The sequence below is a fragment of the Neofelis nebulosa genome, chromosome 15, assembly GCF_028018385.1.
Source record: "Neofelis nebulosa isolate mNeoNeb1 chromosome 15, mNeoNeb1.pri, whole genome shotgun sequence".
Classification (NCBI taxonomy): Eukaryota; Metazoa; Chordata; class Mammalia; order Carnivora; family Felidae; genus Neofelis; species Neofelis nebulosa.
The window spans coordinates 71,068,466-71,095,946 of record NC_080796.1 but is presented as its reverse complement, the minus strand read 5'-3'; the positions used below and the strand labels follow the sequence as shown (position 1 = coordinate 71,095,946).

The following is a 27,481-nucleotide window of genomic DNA, read 5'->3' as shown; positions in this document are numbered from 1 at the left end:
GCCCCAGGTGAGCCCCAACTTCTCTCTCTTTCTCTGCCCCTCACTCATTTGTGCCCTCTGTCCCATAACTAACTAACTAACTAACTAAATACCTAAGTGAGAAACCTTCCTAGCTGTTTTGTTATAAAACCCCAGGAAAAAAACTAATAAACCCATTCTCTCTTGTTGTGTGTGAATTAGTTAGAGCTTGTTGATCCCATACAAGTCTAGAGGACAGGAGTTTTGCTTTTTCAACTAAGTCCTCAAGGGATCTGAGTAACAATACCAAAGAAAAACGTCAGGTTCATTCTCAAAATCAATTCCACTCTCGGGTGGGCAGAAAAATGGTGCCCAAGTGTCACTCTCTACATCGTAGGTCTAAAAATTAGCTAACTAGCAGGTTTGGGGTAGGCTTAAGAATCAAAGAAATAGGTAATTTTCATATTTTCTGAGCCATTCAGGCTAGAAAAGGATACACATTAGCTTAGGGTTTGTAAAAGCGGGCCACTCTCCTCCCACAGTATGACCACTCTGAGACTAGGCAGCTCGCAGCTCCTCACTGGCTGCCCCCATGACTGTCTGTCCTATATTCCCAGTTCTAAATAGGGCTTCCAGAAATAGTGCTGTCTGTGCCCTGAGACCTGGGCAAAAAGTTGGTGCTCTCACATGCGAGGAGCCGACCACTAGGGCTTTGGCGCCGTTAAGATGTTCTAGATACAGTCGAAGTAGATTTAAGAAGTTTGGAAGCCGCAGGAGACCTCAAGGATTTCCAAAGCAACCGTGGGTCGGCTTCGGCTTCATCAACTGAATGCCACACGTGCAAGATCCAGAGAGCTCTCAAACACTTGCCTTCCAAGAAGTTTAGGGTGGCTGCTTTCTCTCCCTTTCCAGCTACAAATTTTAGGACTGAGAGAAGTGAGGCAGGTGTCCACAACAGAAGGGACACAATGGGCAGAGATCTACGAAGGCCTTGGCTGAGATCCGGGGCTGAGGAGCTGGACCACACAACCGTGGGGGCGAGAGCTTACTTACCTTGTGGGACGCTCCCTTGTGCTGGGCCACACGCTTCGTGTTCTTGCAACACTGTGTGGCAGACAGCTCTGCTACCCGCACCTGCCCGTCACGGGCACACATGGCCAGGGTGGAGTCTCCGCTGTTGGGAAGGAACTTGGCCTGGAACGTTAACGACAAAAAGGGATACACAAAAGAAATTGAGGAGGTGAATCTGAGAGGGAAAAACGGGATAACGGCCCCACCCCATCCCTTCTGTTGGGCAGCGGTTGGAAACTTGGCTCTCCTAGCCTTATACCCTTGGCTCAAATCCAGTTTCTTCCAAGAGTTAAAGAAGAGGGAGGAAAACCTTCTGATAGAAGACGGCATTGCAGGTGACTCTGGAAGGCTGAACTGGCACAGGATTAGTGCTCAGGTGAACTAGGACTACGCCTACGAGGGGGAGAACCGTAAGGAAAAGAGGAGGAAAGTCTATCTTGATTCAGGAAGCAAAGGGAAACTTGTTACAAAGGCAACCAGTGCCTTCTCTCCGCAGAAGAGCTCCCACCCAGGAATCAATGCTAGTTCCAGTATGATGGAGGGGCTGATGAGTAAACGAGAAGGACAATACTAACAGATATTCATCAAACGTTTATTAAGTACAAGACAGGATTCTAGACTGCTCAGCTTCCGTATTAATCCTCACGATCCTGTTACCAGCTCCACGTTACAGATACACAAACTGAAGCCGGAGATTACAGAATTTGCCCAAGATCACAAAGCTAGCGAGGGGGCAGGGCCAGGATGGGAACCCCGTCTGGCTCAAGAGCCTCTGCTCTTAGATGGATGCCTTCTATCAGGGCCCCCCGAGCACCTTCCTGATGACTTCCAAGCACCCGACCTATAACGAGGCTTCCGACCGCCACCAGGCTTGGGAAGAATGAAAGGCAGTCATGGCTCTTTCAGCGTATTTAACTCCTCTAAGTTATCAAGGGAGCCACGACAGGACTGAGCCCTGAGGCCAGCCCAGACTCACTGTCTGCTCCCGCTCCAAGCACCTCAGGCTTGTCTAACTCCTGCCTGACTTTCCCAGTGGCCGTCCTGCTCCCTTGCCTCACCTGGAAGACATTGCTTTTGTGGCCGCTCTCAAAGTCCAGCACCGGCTGCCGCCGCACCCAGTCCCAAACCACCACTTTCAGGTCATCGCTGCCACTGGCCAGCCAGGTGCCGCGCTGGTTAAAGTGCAGGGTGTTGACACAACCAGTATGGCCCTCGAGCCCATGCTGCAGGCGGAAACGCTGCACAAAGACTCTTGCTCCGCAAGCCTCATAGACAAAGCGGGCGCTAGAACCCAGCTCCCGCTCCCGAAGGGCAGGAAGGGCTTGCCACCGAGGTCGAGGCAGGGCGGATGTCTCCGAAGACACCCAGTCCTCCAGGGCCCGCTCATCATCTGATGAGTCCTGGTCACGGTTGGCCCGCTTCCGCTGGACACGGCGCCGAGGGTGCGCTTCCTCCTCCTCCTCCTCCTCCTCTTCTTCCTCTTCTTCCTCTGAGCGGTCGTGGACTTGGTTTTCGTCGTTGATGGAGTAATGGCCAGTGTCTTCCATGCTGTCAGAGTCCTTGTCTTCACCTGAGCTCTCCGTATCTGTACCCCGGCTTCCTGTGCTGGCACGGTTGGGGCCACCATCATCCCCAGTCAAGCTCAAGCTCAGGTCTGAGGCTTCCACTTCAATGCCTGAGGATGTCTCCCTCCCCTCCTCAGCGCCAGACATCTCCTCTGGACTGCTAGACAGGCTTCCTGCATGGTAGTGAGGAATGGGCGGGCGAGGGGGAAGACAAGGAAACGGGAGAGTGATCAGAAGGATGTTCCCTCCTCGGTCCAAGAAATCATCACGCCCCAAGATCCAGAAACCAACTCTGGTCAACGTGCTTTTGTTCAAGTGCTTACCATAAAGACTACCTTCTGGGGGGGGGGGGGGGGCGGGGGGGAGTCTCGTACAGGACAAGAAACTGGAAAGATTAAGATCAAAGCCACACGCAAACAAAGGTGCTTCAACCCAAGTGAAGAACCACAGGGCAGCCCAAGAGTCTGATAACAACACCCCGCCCCCCCCCCCCCCGCCTCTCTCTAGCAAAGCACAGCCAGGTTGAGTCCAAGTACATCCGATACAACTACCTTAAGCTCTGTTCTGCTGGACACACGTCTATTAAGCACAGCAAACAATTAAGTCAAATAGGAAAAAAAAAAAGAACAGCCATTCCCAGCAACAGCTGGCACCTCCATCTTCTTAGAGAAAGGCAGAAAATAACAGATTAAAATCATTCTGACAGTGGGTGTAGACAAGAACGATTTCCTACTTCAAGGAAGTACCACTACCTCCCACCTCCTAAATCCCAGTTTCTTCCCTTGAGGTCTTAAAGTCCACTAAGAATCCAGAAGGAGGTAGAAGGGACATGCGGTAACTGTGGTCCTGGGTTCCTGGTTCGCTGTTTGCTAATAAATGTGTTCTAACAACTTCCATTGACTTAATAACGTTAACACTACATCTAGTTATTGGAACTCTACCCTGAGGTAGAGTTTTACCAGGAAGCACACGCACAACTGACGACAAGCAACGCTACCAGAGGGCACCGGGAAGGGAAGTTCACCATGTTTTTCAGTCTGCCATGTGGGTGGCCATAAAAGAACTGGGCCACTTGGAGCAATCTAGCCCCTGACAACGAGACACTGCATCCTCCCAACAACAGCCAGATCTTATTTCAGCGAGCACTCTGGCAACGTGCCAGAGCCAATACGGCCACAACTTCCACACTAAAGCCGAGGTGTGAAGAAAGGAAGGAGGGAATGAGGATTCTGAACACTGTTCACGGCCTCCTTTCCTGATGATGCCAAATTTTACCTTACCAGAAGTAAAGGCCGTTAGGAAAAGCAGACCGGCGATGGGCGACTCTGGTACGAGCTATCCGACCCCACGATGACGTTTAAAGGGTTCAAAGCAGTGCCTGACCGCTTAGTCACCTGGAGCAGAGCGGCAATTTCTAAAAATCTTTGCGGCAACGGAACCCCTTCGCCACGAACTCTGAGGCAAAACCCAACACAGAAAACAGATGAACAATACAAGCACTTTGGTTCAAGCAGTGACAGAAGGCTGGGAGACACACAAACAGCTCTTTTCAAAAAAGCACCCCAACTAAGATCCCAGCATGAAAACAACTGGTGCAGGAACTAGAAGAAAAAGGGGAAAAGTGCAGCAATTTTCTCCTAGGAACTACATTTGCTGAGACTGCTGTGGATGCTGAGAAAGATTAGTAGTTGTGGTTTCTGACACACAATTGGCTTTGAAACCGGGAGTGGTGAGAAAGGACGAAATACCACACTTTCGCTTGTACGCAGAAGGAAGATGTAAACACCGAAAATCCTAGCATTTACTGTTAAAATTATGATTAACCAATCAAGATGACTTGGGGGCTCTACCAGATTAATTTAAGGGCCAGAGCAAATCGCGAGCTCAGCAAGATGACCCTAACAGTCGATGACCAAGATCTAGCCCAGAGGCTGGCAAATTTTTTCTACAAAGGGCCCTGTCGCAAGTACGCGATGCCACTGTTACGGCACAAAAGGACCCGTAAGCACCATGTGAATGATTGGGACGTGACCGTGTTCCAACACACTTTACAAAAACAGTGGCAGGCTGGATCTGGTCTGCTGGCCATAGCCCGCTAATCCCCGATCTGGCTAACAGCCAAATTCCAAACCACTCTAGAACCCTGAACTTTTCAATTAAGCCCAGCAAAAAATCTGAACCACTGTCTTTTACAGAAAGAAGATGAATGAACAGCAATGATAAGAAGGGAACAAAGGAGCAATACACAGCATTTTTTAAAAATCTCACTTTTCCTTACTCCACTTCACTGTTCCACCAATCACATCAACTAGAATTTAGCCTGTAGTCCTGGCCCGCAAGGTGTTGAGGAACGCTAGACTCTTGTGCTGCCCAATTCTATGCATTTGAAGGACATTTCTCAGTTAAGAAGCTGGCTCAGGGTTCAAGCACTGATTGAATAACCCATGTCAAAATCCCGACATTCTACCTTCAAACCTGCCCTCGACCCAGTGATTTCACACTTGCCGAGACCCTACAAAGCAAGCAAGCAAGCCCTGACTCCAGTCGGTTCAGGCTGTAACTCCGTCTGTCGTCCACTAGCTCTCTCGAACTATAAGCCACCACAGAAAGAGACCTCTCATCACAACCGGGGAAACGCACCTTCCCACAACTCCTTGTTCCCTACACACAAAACAGCGCAGGAAAGGTCCACTCTTAGGAAAGATGTCCTTCCCTCCACTAAAGTCCAGGCCTCCACTTTCCCTGGGGGAGGAGGAGACCCTCAGGTGGCCCCTTACCATTGGCTAAGTCTGTTTTGCCATCCGCGCCGTTCCCTTTGCTGGACATCTTGAACGATGTTTACTGTAGCCAGCCTGCATTTAGGAGAGGAAGAAAAGGAAACAATTAGGAAATAATCTGGGAGAGAAGAGAAAAGGGACAGGAGATTTAACAACGCACGGCCTTTATTGTTTTCATAAAAATGACTTTTTGAGGGGTGCCTGGCTGGCTCAGTCACTGGAGCATGTGACTCTCACTTGATATAGGAGCTGTGAAGTTCAAACCCCATGTTGGGGGTTTAAAGTAGAGATTACTTTAAAAAACTATTTTGGGGGGCACCTGGGTGGCTCAGTCGGTTAAGCGTCCAACTCTTTGATTTCAGCTCAGATCACGATCTCCTGTTTTGTGAGATTGAGTCCCGCACTGGGCTCTGTGCTGGCAGCACGGAGCCTGCTTGGGATTCTCTCTCTACTTCTCTCTCTCTGGCCCTCCCCCACTCCTGCCTTCTCTCTCAAAATAAGTGAACTTTTTTTTTAAAGCTTTAAAAAAAAAAAAACTTTTTGAGTCTGTGCTCAACAGGGCTTCTCAGCTGCCGAAAATCATATCAGGCCCCCCTCCCCCCATGTCTAAATTCCATAAAGAGACAATATCTTTGGGAGGTCAACTGCTATCTCTTTACCTGAGTAACTGGCAATGATTTTTCAGATGGAAAGGAAGGAACTGAAAGAAAACCTGAACCAGCAGGCATATATCCAGTGACAGGTACTACAAGCAGAGAGCCTTAACACAAAAAGCTAGCTTCAGCACTGCCCTCTAGGCAGGAATCTTCTGCTGTAAATTCAGTCAGATGTGTCCATAAATTTTATGAAACACTGTCTTCATAACATGAAGCAGAGGGCCAGACTCTGAACATCATCTTACACACGAGTCAACAGAGACAGAAGAGACCAAACTCTTGGGGTGAGAGCTTGGGCTTTGTTTACTCAGATGCCTAGCTTCAAACTTACAGGCACAGACATTAACTAAGGACAACGAGAAGCAAAGCCAAATTAGAATTCAGGAGCAAGGAGCACCTTGCGCCCAAGAAAGAACCTAAGGTTTCTTTCTTCCTCTTACAAGTAAGTCACCGAGTACAAAGATGGGGAAGAAGAGGGTGACATTTCCATCTCAGTCTGTTTCATAAAACAGCAAACATTATTGCACCTAACTCCACCAACTTTCACCAGATTTATCTTTTCGGCAAAGCCCTGTCTGGGAACCGGGGTACCTAGCTTTTTTTCCTTTTATGCCACCATAACACATTCATTATTTTTACAGAGCTTCACTCCCACCTCGAGCAAATTCCAAAGAGCGAAGAATAATATTATTCAGACTAGAATTTTGTGAAGCCCTTTCAGTGCCTGGACAAAAGGCACTGGTAAAAGACAAAGTATGATTATGACTCCGGTCCTCGTACCCAGGCACACTGGCTTCTAATCTTTCAACAGCCCTTTCATTCCCATAACAATTATCCCAGAAGCAGCCCCGCCCGCATCCTTACCCCCTACTCTCCTCTACAGAAATCCAAGTTGCTTCAGCAAGTGTCCCCTGCCAAGAGACAGCTGCCCAAGGCTCGCTCCGCAGCCCAGGGCAGGGGGTGGAAATAATGCACAGGCAGGACCAAGGCCGAGTCTGGGGAAGGACCTGGAAGGGTGCTGGGAGACAATGCCAACAAAGCACAGATTTGTGAAGCCGCGCGGAAAACGACGGGCAAAGAGCAGCCCGCGGGGCCGGCTGGTTTCCTCCCGCTGCTGCTCGGAGGCGGCGTGTTGTGAGCGGTCTGCACACAGCACTGGCCTCTCCTGGCGGCGGTCCCTGTTTCTACTCTTTAGCATCTCGCAGCATCTTCTTCCCCACCCAGGGCTGAAATTCATTCCATTTAAACTGCAAAAGTCCCGCAGGGTAAGGAAAAGAAGCTGTGCTACTCTAAGATTAAAAACCTCAGGTCATAAGCACACGTGATGATGGTCAACTGAGGAGAGACCTGAGGTTTCTGACCTCCGGGAGCAAACCTCTCAACTGGCCCCTACTTTCCACCTCACCATCATCCACCTCCAAAGAAGAAAGTGGCTCCGGAGACCCTTCTCGAGCCCGAACTGCACCAACTCCTCCAGAGGCCCAGACGGCCTGAGCTGCAGACTCAGGTCGGTGCCTGAAAACACAGCCGCGTTCCCAGCCTCCGGGGCCAGGAGAAGCCAGAGCTCCTAGCTTGGCGAGGGGGAGAACAGGGCCTCACGGTTCAACCCCAGGCTGCAGAGCTGGTCTTTCGGGGAAAATGGCTTACGGTTCTTGCAAAATGAGATCTTCTTCGTGAGGAAGAAAGCTGACGGAACGTATTGCTAAATTCAGAAACAGGGACAACCCCGTGAATGCTTATGCCAACTCTGTTTAATCACGGAGTTGGAAGGCAGATAGCTTCTGAAGGTCACATTTTAGGGGCCATGGAGTTTAGCAAAATTAGTTGTAGACTGAAAATTAGTCCAGGGTTGCAGCATGAGTAAGCCATTAGCATCCTTTCTGACTTTGGATGAGCTACTTAGCCTTCCTGAGGCTTCATTTTTCTCTTTTTGTAAAACAGTAGTGGTTAATTCCAGAGACGGTCGAGATAAGGAGAATTCTACGTTAAACGTTCTGCAGAAGGACGCTCTGGAGCAGGGGTCTCAAAACGGATTATAAACCACTATCGGTGAAAATTTTTACCATGAATCCTGAATATGTGTGCGTGCATGTACATACACGTTATCTAACCGATTCACATTAAATATTACATTTAATGTTTGTAGGGAAAAAAAAAATTCCAACATTCTTTCTCTATACACCACCGGACCACATTCCATACCCCTCTGGGTGCACAACTTCCCCCTCAGGAGGACCACTTTTTTAAAAAGCCAAGAAATGATGACAATAAAATACAATCACTTTGGAAAGGAGTTGTTATTCTTATCATATAAATTTCTGTCAGAATGAAGAAGTTTAACGCCATCTCAACTCTGGGGCAGGAACTCAAGTGTCCAACTGAAAACAGGCTAAGATGCTAGGACAGGGCCCTAGGTCTCAAGTATAAGAACCACTCTAGAGTCTCTGCCGCCATCAAAGATGATGGTTATTTTATAGTCAGAGGTTAGGGACCCTACTTGACCCAAACATAAATTGCTTTCTTCATTTTTTACTGCACTACATTCCCAGCAAATCCACTGCTTTTACCTTGATCGATTTCCATGTAAAATTCAGTCCAGAGCAAACGAATCTGAGCTTGGAGGAGCCGATTGATGAGCTCACTGTCCCAGGTAGCTGGGGGAGTTTAATTAGATTAGCCCTACTGCCTACACTCTAAAAATAACCATAACCCCTGCCAAACAGAAGGTTAAAGAGTAAACTACTGGAGAATGGGAGAAAAAGATCCAGGTGTCATTTTAATTTCTACCCAAGAAAGGCCAGTGACCTAGATCTCTCCTGTCTTAAGGAAAAGGCCTTAAAGTTTTAACCAAATATACGACAAAATACTAACTAAAAACCAAGCAAAGAGGCAGTTAATACAGTGTACGAGAGTACTTTGTGGGGGCGCCTGGGTGGCTCAGCCGATTAAGCGTCCGTCCCACTTCAGCTCAGGCCATGATCTCGCAGTTTGTGAACTGGAGCCCTGCGTTGGGCTGACGGTGCAGAGCCTACTTGGGATTCTCTCTCTGCTCCTCCTCCACTCACGCTTTCTCTCTCTCTCTCTCTCTCTCTCTCTCTCTCTCTCTCTCTCTCTCTCAAAAGAAACTACTACAGAGCAATAAAAAGGAGTGGATTACTGACACACACAGCAACGAGGACGCGTCGCAAATACGTCATGCTAAGTCAAAAAAGCAAGACTCGAGCAGCTACGTAACAGGATTCCTCTCATGGGACATTCTAGAAAAGATAAACTACGGGGACAGACAGCAGATCAGTGGTTGCTGGATGGGGATGGAGAATGGACAACGACCAGGCACAAGAAGACTTCTAGAAACGACGGAGTTGTTGTCCGCCTCGACCGTGGGTGGTGGTGTTATGTGAGTATGCGTTTGTCAGAGTCCACAGAACAGGTCACTGAAAAAAGGCATAGATTTTACTGTATGTGAATGATCCCTCAATAAATTTGGCCAAACAAAAGAGAATGAGAGAAAGGAGGCAGGGGGAAGAAGTTGGGCAAAATGTAAAGGACAAAGCCTGATCATTAAAAATTAAAAATACTAAATTCTCATGGGGCGCCTGGGTGGCTCAGTCGGTCAAGCATCCGACTTCAGCTCAGGTCATGATCTCACAGCTTGAGTTCGAGCCCCGTGTCAGGCTCTGTGCTGACAGCTTGGAGCCTGGAGCCTGCTTCAGATTCTGTGTCTCCCTTTCTCTAACTCTCCCCGTTCATGCTCTGTCTCTCGCTGTCTCAAAAGTAAATAAACACTAAAAAAACAATTTTTTTTAAAATACTAAATTCTCAAGCCTGTGACAGTAACAAGTCAGCCAAAGTGGTCAACACACCACAGTAAATGAAGGCAAAACATCAGGTCTTCTTGTTTGAAAAAGAAAGTGTGGGAGGAATTTTACTGTGACCAAAGCTGCCCGTGACTTACCAGCAGCACCATTAAAGGCAAGCGAGGGGTGCCCGGGTGGCTCAGTCAGGTAAGCGTCCGACCCCGGTCATGATCTCACAGTTTGTGAGTTTGAGCCCCATGTGCCCTGCTTGGAATGCTCTCCCCCCCGGCCCCCCTACCCCTGCCTCTCTCTCAAAACAAATAAACACTAAAAAAAAAAAAAAAAAAAAAAAAAGGCAAGATAGGCAAGATGAAGCCTAAACTTCTAAAAGACCCCAACACCTAGTTGGTGACAGCTAAACGTATCAAGAACCGAAAGCAGTTCAAAATCGTTCCAGTGGTTGTACTGTTATTTTGCATACTTACTACTTTTATTTTTCAAATTTCTCTTAAATTAAATTTCATTTTAACTCCTTTGCTAGGAAAATAGGTCTGACAGTTCTACCTCACCTCAGGCCCAACGGGCACATCTACTCCTCCAAACGGTACCGCCACTGCTCCCTTTACTGAGACCCGAGCTCACCGACACACGAGCCCGGAGCGCTCCGGGCGGCCCAGTGCCTGGCGTGGTGCGCCTCCCTCTGCGAGTCAAGGGCCCTGCTCTCCTACACCGACACCCGTAGTTGGAGCAAAGTTTTAGAATTTCCTCTGAAACTGAGAAACAGTGGTAGGAAATACTTCAATTATTGGTAAAACACCTACCAGAGAGCCACACGGTCTCGGGTTGCTCTTGGGAGGACAGACGTCCCAACACCCCCATCACGGGACAGCTGTTCAGGGCCAATCTCCATCCACGGGCCTAATTTACCTCTTTGCCCTGGGCTCTGCGGTCCATCTGGAATCGACCAGTCCTACTTTCCCCATCCCCAATTGTGGAGTTCAAGCTGAAATGGCTTATTTTAAATCCTTTCTCCTCACCTTACTATTTCTTTACTTCACAATAAACACTTCTGGCCAACCTTCCGGCCACCAGCCACACTCCATTGGCATGCAGTTTATTCATCAGACAACCTCACGCACTGAAATTCAAAGGATAACCCCAAGGAAACTGAAACTCATACTATAAACCACGTTTCCAGCGGGGGTAGGTTCTGGGCCACTCTCTATTAAGTGCCTGGAGGGGCTGACCACACTGCCCGGTCTCCCCTGGTAAGCTGGACGGAGGAGCAGAAAGAGACCATACATGCTTCCGGATCAGGGAAGTTAATGTCCATCAGTGTTGTGCAGACTTCGCAGCACAAGGCAACCTAACTGCACGGCGCTCGAGCTGCCCCTGCTTATCCCAATTATAGGGCTCTGGCACCACCCAGTGGCCCATCTACACACAGACAAGCTACTAACACAACAACGTACAAGGCAATACAGGAGCTACAGATACAGACAAGGCAGTCATGATCCCCTCTGCAGCCAATCATCGATTAGGAAAAATGAGTACACAACTACGATACAAGTGACCCAAGCACCAATCACGGTTACAAAAAAGATAAACTGGGCTTTAAAGGAAGGACAGGATTTCAGTGTGTAAAGGTGAGAAAGACCAGGACATGGATGAGAAAATAAATACATGGAGGATGAAAAACATGTTCAAGTCTGGTTTGGCTGGCTGGTGGGGTACAGCTGATTAGTTAAGGAGTGCAGTAGTGTGTGTATGTGTGTGTGTGTGTGTTAGGCATCAGGAAGATTATTTTGTCAAGGATAATAAGATCGACAGAAACGGACAAAAAAGGAAGGACAAACCAGCTTAAAGGCTGTCATGGTTGTTGAGGTAAAAAGCAATGAGCACCTGTCTTAGGCTGATAGCAGAAGACATTAAAAGAAGAGAACTGATGTGAGAACCCTGTAGAGGTAAAATTGATGGCTCAATGGTAGTTATGAAGCTCACAAAATCAAAAAGACAAGTTTGAGTCTGGGTGCCCAAGGGAAGTCAACCCCATAAATGAGAGGCTGGCATGTGGGAGAAGAGATGAATTTGATTTTATGTTTAAAATCCAAGTTGACATGTCAGGAAGGCAGTAGAAAACAAGTGTAGGTCTGAAATTTGAGAAATCAGGGTCAGAGATACAGACGCGGGAACGACTTACATGGAGAAGCTTCAAAATCAACTACCTTATAAACTTTACCTCACCCAACAACAAAAACATATGTACCCGAGAAAGGTGAGAGAGTCCGAGGAAACAATCCCGGGTTAACATCTACCCTTAGAGAAAAAGAAGTAAGAGGGAGGCAGGAAAATGCTCAGGAGAGTCAAGAGATAAAAAGGTTTCAAGAAGGTGGGGACGGTCCATGTAGAGAGAGAGGGAGAAAGAGAGAATTCCCATTTCAAATGCTACAGAGAAGCCCAGAAAGACGCGTACTGAGAAAAGGCTCGAAGAGTCAGAGAAGCTTTCCATGGAATTACCTCAGATATAAAGGGAGAATGTCATTTCCTCCCTCTTCAAGGATCATAAAAGGACTCAGTTATCTCTTCAGTTGAGTCCATTAAAGTTATTTCCTGAAAAAATTCGTCAGTCTACCAATCAATCATCACCTGAAACCCATGTTTAAACAATTCAGTATTTTTTTTTTTAATTTTGTTAATGTTTACTTTTGAGAGAGAGAGAGAGAGAGAGCGTGAGCAGAGGAGGGGCAGAGAAAGAGGGAGACACAGGCTCGGAAGCGGGCTCCAGGCTCCGAGCTGTCGGCACAGAGCCCGACGCGGGGCTCGAACCCACAAACCGCGAGATCGTGACCTGAACCGAAGTCGGACGCTTAACCCATTGAACCACCCAGGCGCCCCAGAAATGTTTTTATTTGTGCAGTCATGTGGACAGACCTTTTATTCTTTAGATACACTCTTATAAGAAACACCGAATTCTTCCGTTGAGCTCATTTGCTTCATCACTCGGCACTGAAGAGCCCGGTTTTTAAAGACAGAATCTGGTAGAACAGAAGGGTTTCTGGTGTCAGTCGGACCTGGGTCTGACTCTGCCTCTACCACTCACTTTTACGTTTGTTTCTCCTCCTATAAAATGGGATGATGCCATTACCCTGCAGAAGCTGGTTTAGAGAATTAAAGACATTTTTGCAAAGAGCTTGTCTGTACCTGGGAGGTACGTGTACTTTCTTTCTGGCTTCTCATTTCTGGCTCCAGACCACATTTCCTAGAGAAGCCTGGGCGTCTTCACCACCCAGCAATGATCTTCCAAACACCGTACACAAATGAGGACACGGTTCTAAGTCTAGGAAATCTGTTTACCTGTTCTCGTTGACCTTTTAAAGACTCAGAGATCTGTCAATATCTCTCGAGCGCATCCATGCTCTACGAACTACAGGTAAAGCAACATACCCAGGTGCCTCTCTCCGAGTTCTTCTCCCTCTTGAAGGCTCACCGGATGGCCAAGATGAGGACCTCAAAGCAATCCTCACAGGTGACGAGGAAGAAAATAAAGAATTCCCGCATCAACTATACTATGAACAAGAAACTTCTTTCCTCCTTTGGATGAATGCCTCCTCTCCCTGCTGGTAATTCCAAATGTCCTGTGTTTACAGTTTATTGGCTTTAATTCTAGTAACAGTATTTCAGAGTATGTTAGGAATGCGCTCTAAACCTTAAGGGCTGTCTGCGGCAACAGACTTAAGGGACCTTTTATGACAACATTTAAGCCCATTTACCTCAGTTTAAATGATTCTAAGGAAAATTCATTTCCAAGGAAACTCCACTGTGTTTCCACGATGAAATGATTTGCCTTTACATGAGAATCCAGCCCCCATTACCAGTTTTTGCACTCACACTGCAAACTGTTCTTTAATCACTGGAAAGGAGATGGAAGTGCGATGCTCCAAAGATAGAACTTATAATAAAACAGTAAAACGGAAAGTCTAAAAACCTCAAGAAGTGCCCTCCTACCTGCACTAGGTGAGAGGGAAGAGTCTTAATGCTGGGTCCTAAAATAAGGTCAAATAATCAGACCTAAAATAAGGTCTGATAATGTGGCAGTGCTTAAACTACACCAGGGGAATACAGCCTCCTGGCTACCACTAGAGGTAGATCCTACGACAGGTTTCCAGATGGCTGAGAAAAACCAGAACAACAACAACAAAATGACAGGAGAGGCAAGCATGGATGCTCCACGTTAGAACTTGGACAGGCCTCCTTACACAGGATCCGTATCAACGACAAGAGCAAATATCTAACCTCTCACACGCGATACCAAAAATGTCGCCAATAACCCAATCCATTACACATACATTTCATTAAAAAGATGCCGTCTTTGTCATATTCGTCACTCCCCAGGCCCTATCTGCAAACTCAGGGCAGACTCAGTTCATTGATTTATCTTTAGCATGCACACTCCAGAGGTGAAGGTAGCACTTGAGAAAGTGGGCTTCTGGCCCAGAAACCAGGTCCTACAGAGACACAGATAAAAGCCTGCTCTAAAGAAGCGTGACCGAGTCACAAAATTCATCACACACTAACTTTCAAAGAACTTTCAAGGACTTTCTTCTCCAAGAAAATAACTGAATCAGTAAACAAGAATTTCTGACCAATCCTAACCGTGGCACAGTTCCTCTACTATAGGCACAAAAACATTAAGATGAAGTTTTCATTATTACTGTGAAGCTAACCTAAAATCATTGGCAGGTAGCTTTGACATGAAGATATACACGTGTCACTACCTCCGTGTCCACTGCTGGTTCAATTCTTCCAGTTAGTTGCCCGGGGTTCCAAATTGGTTGAGTGTAAGCCGATTATCTTGGCTTACTGATAATTTGTTTTTTTAAAAAAGAAAAAGCTAATTCAGTCTTAACGACTAACTTTAACGGCAATGTTATGCAAAAAAAACCCCTCTTAATTCTGTCTTTTATAATCCGGAAAATTCCTAGACATGTTTAGAATAACTTTTCTCCAGTAGAAACAATCCAGAAACAAATCTATCTCCTGAAAACAAAGGTTAATTAGTCACTGCAACTCACCTGATAGAACACAGGACCGAGAGCATGAAACTCGAAGGTCTCAGTCTCCCACAACAGGGCACACTTCTGCAGAATGTCTTCTAGAGTCCTTTTGCTTTTGAGATGTCAGTATTGTTTTAAACAGGCCACCAAAAGGCTGCTTTCTTTTACTCTCTCTGCAGACAAGCTTGTCTTAGGTTGATCCTAGTGAACGCTAAGGATCACAGCACTGGTGCTGGTTCCTATACATTCCACAGACTGCTGTATACAGTGCCCTGTCAGGCTGGTGGTGGGAACTAAGGTCACAGTCACAAGCATACCTACCCTCCCACTCAGCCATGCTAGGAAATACTTCCTACTAAGATGCGACAATTCTTATGCGACGCCCTGAAATATAAAATAACTTCAGAAAAGTAAGAATTTTATCATTGTGGCCCACAAACTAAGAATATCGGTTCACTATATACACAGATGTCACCTGAAGCACAGAAGGTGAAACCCCTGGGGGAGGAGAGATTCTCACCCAGCACACAGAGTAATAAAGGAACAAAGTTATACCTTTTTCAACATATCTCCTTTTCTCCTCCCACCCCACCCCTCTCCCAACACAGATCTCCAGATCTCACAAAAACGTAAGTAATAAATCGGGGCGCCTGGGTGGCTCAGTCGGTCAAGCATCTGACTTCGGCTCAGATCATGATCTCAGGGCTTGTGAGTTCGAGCCCCGTGTCGGGCTCTGTGCTGACGGCTCAGAGCCTGGAGCCTGTTCTAGGTTCTGTATCTCTGTCTCTCTCTGATCCTTCCCAACTCGTGCTCGCTCACTCTCTCTCGCTCTATCAATGAATAAAAACATTAAAAAATACTAATAATAATAAAAATGCAGTCTCAGTCCACCTCAACACCCTCTACCCAAGTCTACTTTTGGTGGTGGTGGTGGTAACAAAAGCTGACCAAGTCTAATTTGGTCACTGGCCTGAATGAACACAGTTGATTTCATTGCGACGTTATCAACACTTTAATTTTCATGTGCCCTTACCTCCCCCAAAAACGTGGAAGAAAAGCCAACAAGAGAAGGTTAAAAACCTGCATCTATGCCATCATGCTGTTAAGACGGGCCAGCTGGGGAGATGAAATAAAACGCTCCACACTCCTAGCTCCCTAGCCCAGACTCACTTCCGAGAACAAGGAGACCTTTTCATGGTCTAGGCCTCTGATGATCTATTGATGGGGGTCACTGCAGAGCCCAATAGCTTGAAAAAATGTATTCTCGTCAAGGCAAAAAAGGAAAAGGCATAAGGGGTAGCTGGAGCAGAGGCAGTGAACGCTGAAGCAGCAAGGGAAGGAATTCCAATCCTCGTGTCAATGCTGACCAGGTGTGTATGAACAGAGACCAAGAGAAGGAGGCGATGAACTAAGGAGATACACTGATGTTTAGTCTAAGAACGCATTTATTTAGAGAGACACATACACACGGACATCTAATTATTTCCGCTGTTCTCTGGTCTTGAACCCCCACCACACTGACTCCAATCATGTTCAGAAGATAACTGTAGATGGGTGCCTACAAAGCAGACATCTAAGCTGACCAGTTAAAAACGATTCACAAAAAATAAAAAAATAAAAAGGAAACTACGTTGGAAAGCAGAAGGCAAAGAAGTAGAAATTGGCGCATGCCTTATTCAAAGTCATAGCAACAATGTGTAAAGAAAACAGAAGACATTTTTTCAGTGTCTATCATGCGCTAGGCACAATATAAGAGCTTCACACAGGTTCCCTCCCACGAGACCAACAATGACTGTAGGAGGTAAGTGGCGTTATCCCACTTTCAGAGATGTGGCAATTAAGAGTCAGAGAAGTTTAAGTAGCTTGCCCAAGGTCACATGGCCAATAAATCTTAGTACAGTAGTTAAGTTCTGATCTGTCCAGCTCTAACGGCTGTACTTATCTGTCTCACTGACACACAAACATGCCCGGCTGATGTTCCAATCAGGACACGACACGGAACAAAACTCAGCAGTGTCCCACTCAACCTTTACCTACTACCTACCCTGAACGTATGAAGAATCAGCCAGGCCTCCCTCCCAGAGCCACTCAGCTCTTCTGTCACATCCCGTGGACTTCAACCACAGCACTATCCTCCGCTACCAGAAACCCAGGAGTCTTACAAAAACTACGTTTACGAGTATGTTCTGACTCCCTCTCTGACCCTGGCCTGTGCTGTTGAATGCACAAGATGATTCCTCGGCTGACCCCAAATTCTTCAGACCGGCTATTAAAGAGCAGCTGATTGGGTTTTTTTAACCCCAATTTTACTACGATGTCCTGCAAAACTGGAATTCTCAAGTGGACTGAACTCGGACGCCGACCTCCCAGCACCACTTCCCAGCTTTCGGGGACAAGCAGCTGAAGATTCTCCTCCAAACACAAATAACAATGCAAAGCCCTGAGAAGGGAAGAGACTCGATTTGACAAAAGGCTGAAGAGAACTCAGGCAGACTAATTCCCAGCTTTTAACGACGTAAGAAACACGATCCACAGAAAAGCAACACACAAGGCAAATGAATAAAGGAAGAGGGGGACACATTCCCTTCTAGGCTTAACGAGGTGGGGGGGGGGGGGCGGGGTGCGTTATTTGAAGATACACAGCAACAGTTTAGGACAGAAAGTCAAGACGCCCACAGCCCATAAAACTTGTCAAAGTAATTTAACCGGAGCTGGAACACAGCCAAGAACAACACCCCAACTCTTTGGGATACTGGGGTAGGAATTTTATGACTGTAGTGGTCAGCACTTGGGCATCAGGGTAGGGTCTGTCTTGGGCTCAGGAATTTAAATGCCTTCAACTCCTACTCACCTTTCCTTCTTTATCACTGAAGTTGGGCCAGGCTGAGCTCCTGAGAAAATAGGTCGGTTGATTCACTGAAGGGCTGAGAAAAGTTAAAGTTTAAATGGCAAAAGTATCTCTACTGACCATAACACAACATATCTGTGAATACATTTTAGTTCCTTTTCAGACCTCCTCGGCACTGTTTGAAACCAGAGTAAGCCCAACTACTGAATAAATAACCCAGGCAGTTACAGAAATACCACGAACCAGGCAAGTCATCTCCCAGCTCCGCTAAAACGTTAATAGTCATTTAAAAGGAAAACCTGAATCTTGTCGCTGCTAACCCATAACCAAACCTCTCAACAAGAAGCCACAGGGCAGGGGGGGAAATCCCGGAGAGAATGTGATAGCGTTAGTGCCGGTTTGTTTACAGAGACTCCAGCGACAATCATATGAGTCAGAAATTCAAGCCACCAGATGCTTTCCAACTAACAGGGAGCAAAGGGTACGGTTCTGCGGGGCCCTGGAAGATCTGGGGGTGAGGGGAAGCAAGCTGCGAGAATTGTATTACAAAGGGAGCGAGACCAGACGGCGACAACTGACTTGGACCTCGGCCTTCCGTACAAGGTGCTGGGCCCGAGAACTCGGGATGGGGGAGGGGGGCACACTGCGCGGTGGCCCCGAGGTGACGGGGAGACGCAGGGCGACCGCCTCCCCCAGCCTAAGGGGGTAAACACGCGCACCCAAACGGGTCACCCGAGCAGCAAAGCCGTCCCTGTGGACCGTGGGGCAGGCTCTTGGGGGCAACCCCAGGGCTGACCTGAGGCAAGGGCAGCCAGTCCTCCCGGCGGAGACCCGGGTCGGGGCCAGGAAAAGACCTGAGCCCCGGGAGCTTGGGAAAGGAATCCAATCTATCCTGAAGGGGAGCGGGCCAGGGGCGAGGGGGTCAGGCCAAGCCGGAACGAGACACGGACCGGGTAGGTCAAGGGGGGGGTGTCCGGCTGGGGCAGTTACAAGCACGGGAGCCGGCGAGGCTCAGCAGCCCGCTTCCCGTCTTGGGTCATCCTTCTGCCAGCGGCTGCTCCGACTGTTCCAGGCCCAGCCGCCCCGTCCACTGCCGCCACCAACGCCGCCGCCATCTTACACTGGCCAGCGGCCGCCACCACCACCGCCTCCGCTCTCGGCGCTTGCGCCTGCGCCGCCACGCTTTCCGGCCCCGTTTGCGACGAGGTGCTGGAGAAGACTGAAGGAAGAGTGGTCGCGCGAGCTCTCGGCTCCCAGCCCTCCGCGGAGGACGCATAAGGGGCGGGGCTTAGGGCCAACGGCAAACACAGCAAGGGGCGCGTGCGCGCTCCCGTGAGGCGAAGCTGTTTTCGCGGCGTGCTCGGAGGGGCTCGCGCCTCTCGCACGGCTGCGGGCAGACGCGGGGGTAGGGGGCCTCCCGGACTTGTGGCTGCGGTGGAACCGAATTTCCCTTCCAGCCGACTGGAGGGCAACCTCCTGGGCGGCCTCCATTTCCGCCCTGTTTTTGAATACTGGGAACAGGCAGTGCTTGCCAGGCTCCCTGTGGAAACCCCATTTCCTTTGAGGACCTTGTTTCCTTAAGTGGTTTCCAGCCCTTTGAGACCCGCTTCCCCGCGAGAGCTTCCATTTACCCGTTTTTAAATTAAGGGATTCGGAAGCTTCAGATGCAGCTGAGCGATTCAAGAGGCTGTTTCTCCGAAGGGGAGGCGGGGGGGGGGGGGTGTCGCAAGTTCCGCAGAATGGGCTTGGTGGTGGACACCGCTTGGCTCGGACACCTGAAGGAAACTTGCGGGAGATCCCTGGAAAGGTTGCTGCCAGGCGCAGGGCATTTTGACCGGGGCATGGTGCGAGAACCTGACCCCATTCACCTCTACCACTACCATCCTATTAGAATTCGTTGTATGTTACTTATGAACATATGAACGCCTAGCTGGTTTGTCTACTTCCGTGATTGACTTGCTAGTTGGAAGGCAGCCAGACTGGCGGCCTAAAATGTAAGTCAGGCCATATTATTGCCCCCAGAGCTTCCCTAGCTCTCTCGCTCTCGCTCTCGCTCTCGCTCTCGCTCTCTCACGCGCGCGCACGCACACGCACACGCGCACACACACAATGGCTTCCGAAGAAGGCCTTACGTGACCTGGCGCCTGTTCCTCCGATGTCCTCTCCCCTACTGCCTACCTCTGCTCTAGCGTCGTTGGCCTTCTCCACTCTTAGCTGCAGCCAAAGCATGATCCATCCCTAAGGGCTTCTGCATCTGTTCCCTCTCGGGGTTTTCCTCTAGCAGATCTTTACTAGACTTGCTCTCTCCGCTCAGATCTCCACCGAAATCCTCCTTCAGAGAGGCAGCTCTTGACTGTTCCAACTAGAACCATACCCCACACCACCACCCTCCTCTGCCTTCTCACTCTGCACTGTTTTCATAACGAGTTTTACCTGTGACATCTAAGCTGTAATTATGAATTTGTAACTGCAAAATACCATAGAATATGAGCTCTATAACGGCTTGTCTTTGTCACCTTTGGCACCCCAACATCTAGAAGAGGACCAGAGCACAAAGCAGCTGTCTGATGCCTCACCATTCCAACCGTTCTTTCATTCAGTCCGTCAACATATACCGAATTCCTATGGCGCCCGTAAGCTCCTGTTCTAGGTACTGGGGCTGAAGCAGTGAAGAAAACACACCGACGTTCCTGCATTCACAGAACTTATTTATCAGTGCAGAGGGTTGGGACTGTAAAGGGAGGGGAAGGTCACAAAGATAATAATATTAAGAAGACTAGTGGAAAATAAAGCAGGGTAAAAGCGGGTTACCTGAGTAGGTGTGCTCTTTTACAGAGGCGGTTCAGGGGAAGGCCCTCTGCCGAGGTGACATTTGAATAAAGATTTGAAGTGAGAGAGTGAATCATATCCACTGGGGGAAGAACCTTCTAGGCAGAGGAAACAACAAGGTAAAAAGACCTGGAGCTTGAGTGGGCTTGGTGTATTCAGAGAACAGCAGGGCAGCCAGTGTGGCGAAAGAGCAGATTAGAGAAACGTGGTCAGAGATTACTCCCAGATTTATAGACCAAGAAGACGATTTAGGATTGCATCTCCTACAGGTGCTAGGAAGCCATGGAGGGTTCTGAGTAAAAAGGTGACACGATCTGATTTATAAATGAAGAGATTTGGTCTGGTTGGTTCTTTGAACACTGTCTGCAGGGAGGCAAAATGGAAGCTGAATGAAAGACCAGTTAGGAAGCTGTTGCAAAAGATCTGCAAGACTAGTGTTGCAGTGGAAGTGGCAGGAAGTGACCGGATTCGGGAAATAACGTGGAAGGTGGCAGAGGTGCCCTGCTAATAGAGTGAGTCTGGAGTGCAAGATAAACAGGCGGGCTGTCTCGGGCTTTTGGACTGGAGCAACAGGATAAACAGTCGGGCCATTTACTGAGATAGAACTCCAGGCAGGAGGGGGGAGCAGGAGGAGGGTTTTTGTTGGAAAAATGTCCAGTTCTATTTTAGACATGTTGAACTGGAGGTGCCTATTAGATTTCCAAGTGGAGCTTCTGAGTAAACAATTGAAATATGAATCTGAGGCTCCTAGGAGAAGACAATTGCTGGTATAAAGTGGGGAGCTATTAACGTATAAATGGCATCTATAACCATGGAGTGGGGAGTGCTCAACTTAGTTAACACGGGAGAGAAGACAAGCAGAGTCTCTATATAAGTTGAGCCCTCTAATCCCAAGGCACTCCAACTAGTAAAGGTCAGGGAGAAAAAATATCCAGCAAAATTTATTTAAAAGGAGCAACCAAGAGGGGTGTCTGGGTGGCTCAGTCGGTTGAGCGTCTGACTTCGGCTCAGGTCATGATCTCACAGCTCGTGAGTTCGAGCCCCGCGCTGGGCTCTGTGCTGATGGCGCGGAGCCTGGAGCCTGCTTCCGATTCTGTGTCTCCCTCTCTCTCTCTCTCTCTCTGCCCCTAACCCACTGGCATTCTGTCTCTGTCTCTCTCAAAAATAAATAAACATTAAAAAAAATTTTTTTAAAGGAGCAACCAAGAAAAAGAACTTAAAACCCAAAAGAGCAAGGAATCCTATAAAACAAATTTTTTAAATGTTTCAAGAAGGGCACTATCAACTCTCATTCCTGTTTAAGAGTCTGAGGACTGAAAACTGACCACTGGATTTGGAAACATGGAGGTTAAGACCTCAACAAGAGTGACTTTAGTGGAGCTCTGGAGATGAAAACCTCCCACCCCGTGATCTGGTTTCTATGCTTACTGCTTTGGACACCATTGCTATTGCCACCAAATCTTATTTTGGGCTCTCCTGTTGCATTTGAGGTTGTGATGATCATCACCCCTTCTAAATATCCAATCTCACGGATTTCTGTGACACTGTATGTCATAGTTCTATTTATATCACCTGACCATTTATTTCATGAGCTGTCCTCACTCTTCATTCTAAGTGTTCTTCCAAAGTGATCTTATCCATTCTGACAGTGTGAACCACCATCCATGTCCCAGTCTTTATTGCCAATCCAGGCTTCTTCAAGCTCTAGACTCACATACCTGATAGCCAGTGGCACTTTAAAAAAAACAAAACAGCTGTATTGAAATGAAATTCACATACCATACAGTTCACCCATTTTAAGTGTGCAATTGAATGGTTTTCAGTACATTCACAGATATGTGCCGCCATCACCACAGATAGTTTTCAACCATTTTTGTCACCTTGAAAAGAAACCGGGTACCCTTTAGCTACCACCCTCTATCTTCCCATCCCACTGCAGCCTAAAAAACCATTAACTCCTTTGTCTCTATAGATTTCCCTATTCTGGACTTCCATATGAAAGGAATCATATAATACACTTTGTGTGTGTGATCGCTTTCTTTCACTTAGCATGTCTTCAAGGTTCATCCACGTTGTATCATGTGTCAGTACTCCATTCTTTTTTAGATCAAATATCGCTCCATTGTATGAATACATCACATCTTGTGTTTCCAATCATCTGCCGACAGTTTGGTTGTTTCTTTTGGCTATTATGAATGATGCTACTATAAACATTCATGTACAAGTTTCTGTATGGGTTTATATTTCACTTCATTTCTCTTGGGTATATACCTAGGAGTGGAGTTTCTGGGTCACATGGTTCACCATATGCTTAATCATTTGAGAAACTAACAGACTGTTTTTCAAAGCAGTGGTACCATTTCACATTCACACCAGCAGTGTATGAGGGTTCCAATTCCTCCTCATCCTGGCCAATATTTGTTATCTGACTTTTTAATTTTAGACAGCCTAGTGGATATGGAGTGGTATCTCAGTATGGTTTTGGTTTGCACTTCTCTGATGACTAACAATGTTAAGCATTTTTACACGTGTTTATTGGACATTTCTGTCTTCTTTGGAGAGCTGCCTATTCAGATCCTTTTGCTCGTTTTTAAATTGTCTTCCTATTACTGAATTGTAAGAATATATATTCTAGATACAAGTCCCTTATCAGGTATATTACTTACAAATACTTTCTCCCATTCTGTGGATTGTCTTTTCATTTTTGATGGTCTCCTTTGATGCACAAAGCTTTCTAATTTTGGTGAATTTATCTTTTTTTTGTTTTGCTGCTCATGCTTTTTGGTGGCATATCTAAGAAACCTTAGCTAAGTCCAAAGTTATGACAGTTTTACCCCTCTGTTTTTAGTTATTACTTTTAGGTCTTTGACCTGTTTTGAGTTAATTTTGCATATAATGTGAGGTAAGGATTGAGCTCATTCTTTTGCATGTGGCTGTCCAGTTGTTCCAGCACCCCTGTTGAAAAGACTGTTCTTTCCCTCTGGCTGGTTTTGGCACCCTTGTGAAAAATCAGTTGACCAAAGATGTAGTTTATTTCTGGACTCTTAATTCTATCCCATTGGTATCAATGTCTATTCTTGTGCCAATGCCAGACTGTTTTATCATTGCTTTATAGTGAGTTTTGAAATTGGGAAGAGTGAGTCCTCCTTCTTTATTCCTTTTTCAGGACTGTTTTCTTATTCTGAGTCCACGGCAATTCCATGTGAATTCTAGAATTAGCTAGTCAATTTCCACAAAGAAGTCAGCTGGGATTCTGATAGGGAGGGAAAGCACTGACTCTTGAGATCATTTGGGGAGTACTGCCCTCTTAATGATGTTGAGTGTCCTGCTCTATGGAAATGAGATGTTTTTCCATTTATTTAGATCTCCCTCTGTCAACGTTTTATAGTTTTCACAGTATAGTTTTACACTTCTGTTAAATTTACTCCTAAGTACTCTTTTTTTTTTAATTTTTTTAACATTTATTTATTTTTGAAACAGAGAGAGACAGAGCATGCACGGGGGAGGGGCAGAGAGAGAGGGAGACACAGAATCGGAAGCAGGCTCCAGGCTCTGAGCCATCAGCCCAGAGCCCGACGCGGGGCTCGAACTGACGGACCGCGAGATTGTGACCTGAGCCGAAGTTGGACGCTTAACCGACTGAGCCCCCCAGGCGCCCCTCTTTTTTCCCCAAACATATATATATATATATATATATATATATATATATATGTCTTGAGACAGCAAGGGAGTGAGCGAGTGACTAGGGTTGGGCAGAGAAAGAGGGGAAACTGAGGCTCTGAAGCAGGCTCTGAGCTGACAGCACCGACCCCGATGCGGGGCACGAACTGACGAACCATGAAATCATGACCTGAGCTGAAGTCAGATGCTTAACTGACTGAGCCACCGAGGCACCCCTCCCCAAGTATTCTTTTTGATGTTATTGTGAATGGGACTATTTTCTTAACTTCATTTTTGGATTGTTCATTGCAAATGTATAGAACTACAATGTATTTTGTAAATTGACCCTATATTCTGAGAATTTCCGATATACAAGATCATGCCGTCTGTAAATACGGTTTTATTTCTTCCTTTCCAATGTCCGTGCCTTTTATTTCTTTTTCTTGCCTAACTTTCCTGGCCAGAACCTTATATAAGTAGTGAAAGCTGATATCCTTGTGTTATTCCTGATCGTAGGGGGAAAAGCAACCAGTCTTTCACCATTAAGTATAACGTAAGCTGTAGGGATTTCATAGATGCATTGTATCAGGTTAAGGATATTCCTTTCTCTTCCAGACAATGGTACTTTAATGTTTCCAAATTGAACTCACCTTTGCTCTACCTCGGTCAAACTCAAACTGCTCCTGTTCTCCTCTCTTGGTTGGCTCCACTGTTCTGCCTTAGACTACATTCCCTAGAAGCTGAGCTCAAAAAAGGGATTCCATGCAAATGGTACGTTGAGGGAGTGCTCTCAAGTAAAACCTGTAAATGGAGTGAGGCAAGCAAGGTAAGACAGGGGGAAAAGTTAGGTGAAGATAGGGCTCCTACATTTAGCCTCCACTGGGAACTCTTGGCATATACATGCCACATTTGTCCCACCTCGAGGAAAGGGGGGAATTATCTATTATCATTTACTGATAACACAACTAATGATTACATGTCATTGCTGATAATGCAATCTCCAGCAGAATCCCAGCTGACTTCTTCACCAAAACCGGCATCATACCATTGGCCGTGATGCTGTCCCCAGGAGGGAATAACCTTCCAGAAGTTTCCAGAAGGGGTTCCTGTCGGTACAGAGGGCAATTCTCAAGAGGATGCAGCTGTGAGCTATCAGCAGCCAAAACTTACACTTCCTGGTAAAGAGGATCTGGACAGGGTCCCAACAATGTTTATATAGTCCGCTTCTAGCATTGCTCAGATCCATATGCTTTGTACATAAGTCCACTCTATCCAGGCATTCTGGCTAACTTCTGGGGACACTTACAAGGGGAGTCCCTAAACTGTAAATGCTATGATCTCCTTTCTCTAGCACCCAGTCTAGAGTCATCTCCCCCTTGACTAGCACTTGTTAGTCAAGATGGCTTACCCAGTGGAGTAAGCCAGACCCTCATTCCTGAGGGTTTCGAGCCCTAAAAGAGATCATGCCCTTAATCAGGCTGTAATTCTTTACTTACTCATTTATGGTTCAAACTGAGTATAGGAGGCCCAAGAGATATCCCAAGGATCATGTGCGCATCGAAGGCTTCCCACTGTGTCCATGTTAGCAGCAGTTCTATCTTCTCGTAAGAGTCAATTGTCCCAAACAGTATGGTAACTTCTTTGCTTGATGGCCTGCAGGCATTAGGAGCTCAAAGCGACCAGATGACGGTCGTCTCTTTAAGTTTATTGAGATTCTTTAAATTTTTTTTTTCAACATTTTTTATTTATTTTTGGGACAGAGAGAGACAGAGCATGAACGGGGGAGGGGCAGAGAGAGAGGGAGACACAGAATCGGAAACAGGCTCCAGGCTCCGAGCCGTCAGCCCAGAGCCTGACGCGGGGCTCGAACTCACGGACCGCGAGATCGTGACCTGGCTGAAGTCGGACGCTCAACCGACTGCGCCACCCAGGCGCCCCTAGTTTATTGAGATTCTTATGTTGTGCCTGATAGAAGCATCCTCCCGGCACCCCTTACCCCCTGATCCTCAAGTAGATCACTGGGAGTGATGTTGAATAGGGTCACTTCTGTTTCCACCCCTTGGTTCCAGAGCCCTTGGATTCTACCTAGGGGCTGAGGATAAAGCACCCCATTATGGTCATGTGGGTTTACACTGTATTGTAAAGGACAGCACGCCATTCTTGCTGGCACCACCAATGCACCTTCCAAAGGCCATCCCAATGCTCTACCAGGTCAAAAGCTTCTGGATGGAAAGGTATTTGGTAACAGTAGTGGACCCCATTGTCATGCGCCCACTGCCGCACCTGCTTTGTCATTAAATGGGTCCCTTGTTCCAAAGCATTATTATGTAGGATCCTATACCAGTAGACCAAACGCGTCTGAGTCCTTGGATGGTCGTACTAGCTAAGGCACTCCAGGCAGGATAAGCAAAGCAAGATATGGGATCAGAGTAAGTTGCTGACTTTTCCAGAATGGAATCATTGCCACCAAGTGGCTGGTTGTTCTCCCTGAGCAGTGGTACTGAACTGGGGGATCAGCATTGCTCTTTGTGGCTGACCGGCTAGACATTTGGAATAGCTAGGTCAGCCTCTGGCAAGAGAGGCGTCCAATGCTAAGAGGCCGATAAACAGCCTCCATCTCTGCCATCAGGGTGATTCTACTCATGAACACACTGGAAGAACTGGGCCAGGTGAGGTTCCTGGTCAAATCGTCCTGTCCGTTTGGTTATTAGCTAACGCTTTTCTGGTGAACGCTATAGTAAGTCCCACTCTCACAGACCCACCCAAATGCTCTTCACCAGATCTTCTCTCGCATTTTCCTCTCTTGCACCTTCTGGGCCCCTGACCAACCAGCCCACTGACCTTGAGTTCACATATACCCTTGCCTCAGGCCACTTCTCACTCTCCAAAGCGGATAATCACCTACACTGCCTAAAGACCTACTGATTGAGAATTTGCCCTCATCACTGACTTTTAGGACCACTCCAGATGGGGCCATTGAGAAGCGATAGTCCATATTTGGCTTGCCCTGAAACATTATCAAACCAACTCCTCCACGAACCAGACCTGGATTTTTTTCTCGTCTGGCCAATCAAATGGTTGCAGGATTTCTCCTGTTGCCACAGGCATGGGCTAGGACAAAGCTATCACTGTAACAGATGTACATAATCTGGAGAACTGAAGACCCTTGTTCAGGTTAACTTATTCGTGCCCACCAAGGCTGTTTGGGCTTCTTCCCAAAGGTACTGTTCCCATTGTAAGACGAATTGCTATTGTATCCACCCAAT

The 27,481-nt window shown here is 47.2% G+C and overlaps 1 protein-coding gene and 1 long non-coding RNA gene across 4 annotated transcripts in view; one reads left to right on the top strand and one right to left on the bottom strand.

Annotated features, from left to right (window-relative positions):
* Positions 1–18,983, bottom strand: part of DCAF8 (DDB1 and CUL4 associated factor 8) — a 41,409-nt gene extending 22,426 nt beyond the window's left edge. Inside the window, exons 1-5 of one of the 3 annotated variants that reach the window (XM_058700972.1) lie at positions 18,847–18,983; positions 17,730–17,802; positions 5,372–5,446; positions 2,088–2,767; positions 1,012–1,152 (exon numbers count right to left, since the gene is read on the bottom strand). In XM_058700972.1, the coding sequence (XP_058556955.1) occupies positions 1,012–1,152; positions 2,088–2,767; positions 5,372–5,420 (870 nt within the window). In that variant the 5' untranslated portion in view covers positions 5,421–5,446; positions 17,730–17,802; positions 18,847–18,983. The other 2 variants (XM_058700971.1, XM_058700973.1) reach the window with 2 other exon arrangements.
* A 63-nt stretch (positions 18,984–19,046) lies between these two features.
* LOC131495825 (uncharacterized) lies at positions 19,047–22,779 on the top strand. The gene is made up of 2 exons (XR_009254137.1): positions 19,047–19,720; positions 20,264–22,779. It is a non-coding gene; the product is annotated as an uncharacterized LOC131495825 (long non-coding RNA).
* The last annotated feature ends 4,702 nt before the right edge of the window (positions 22,780–27,481 follow it).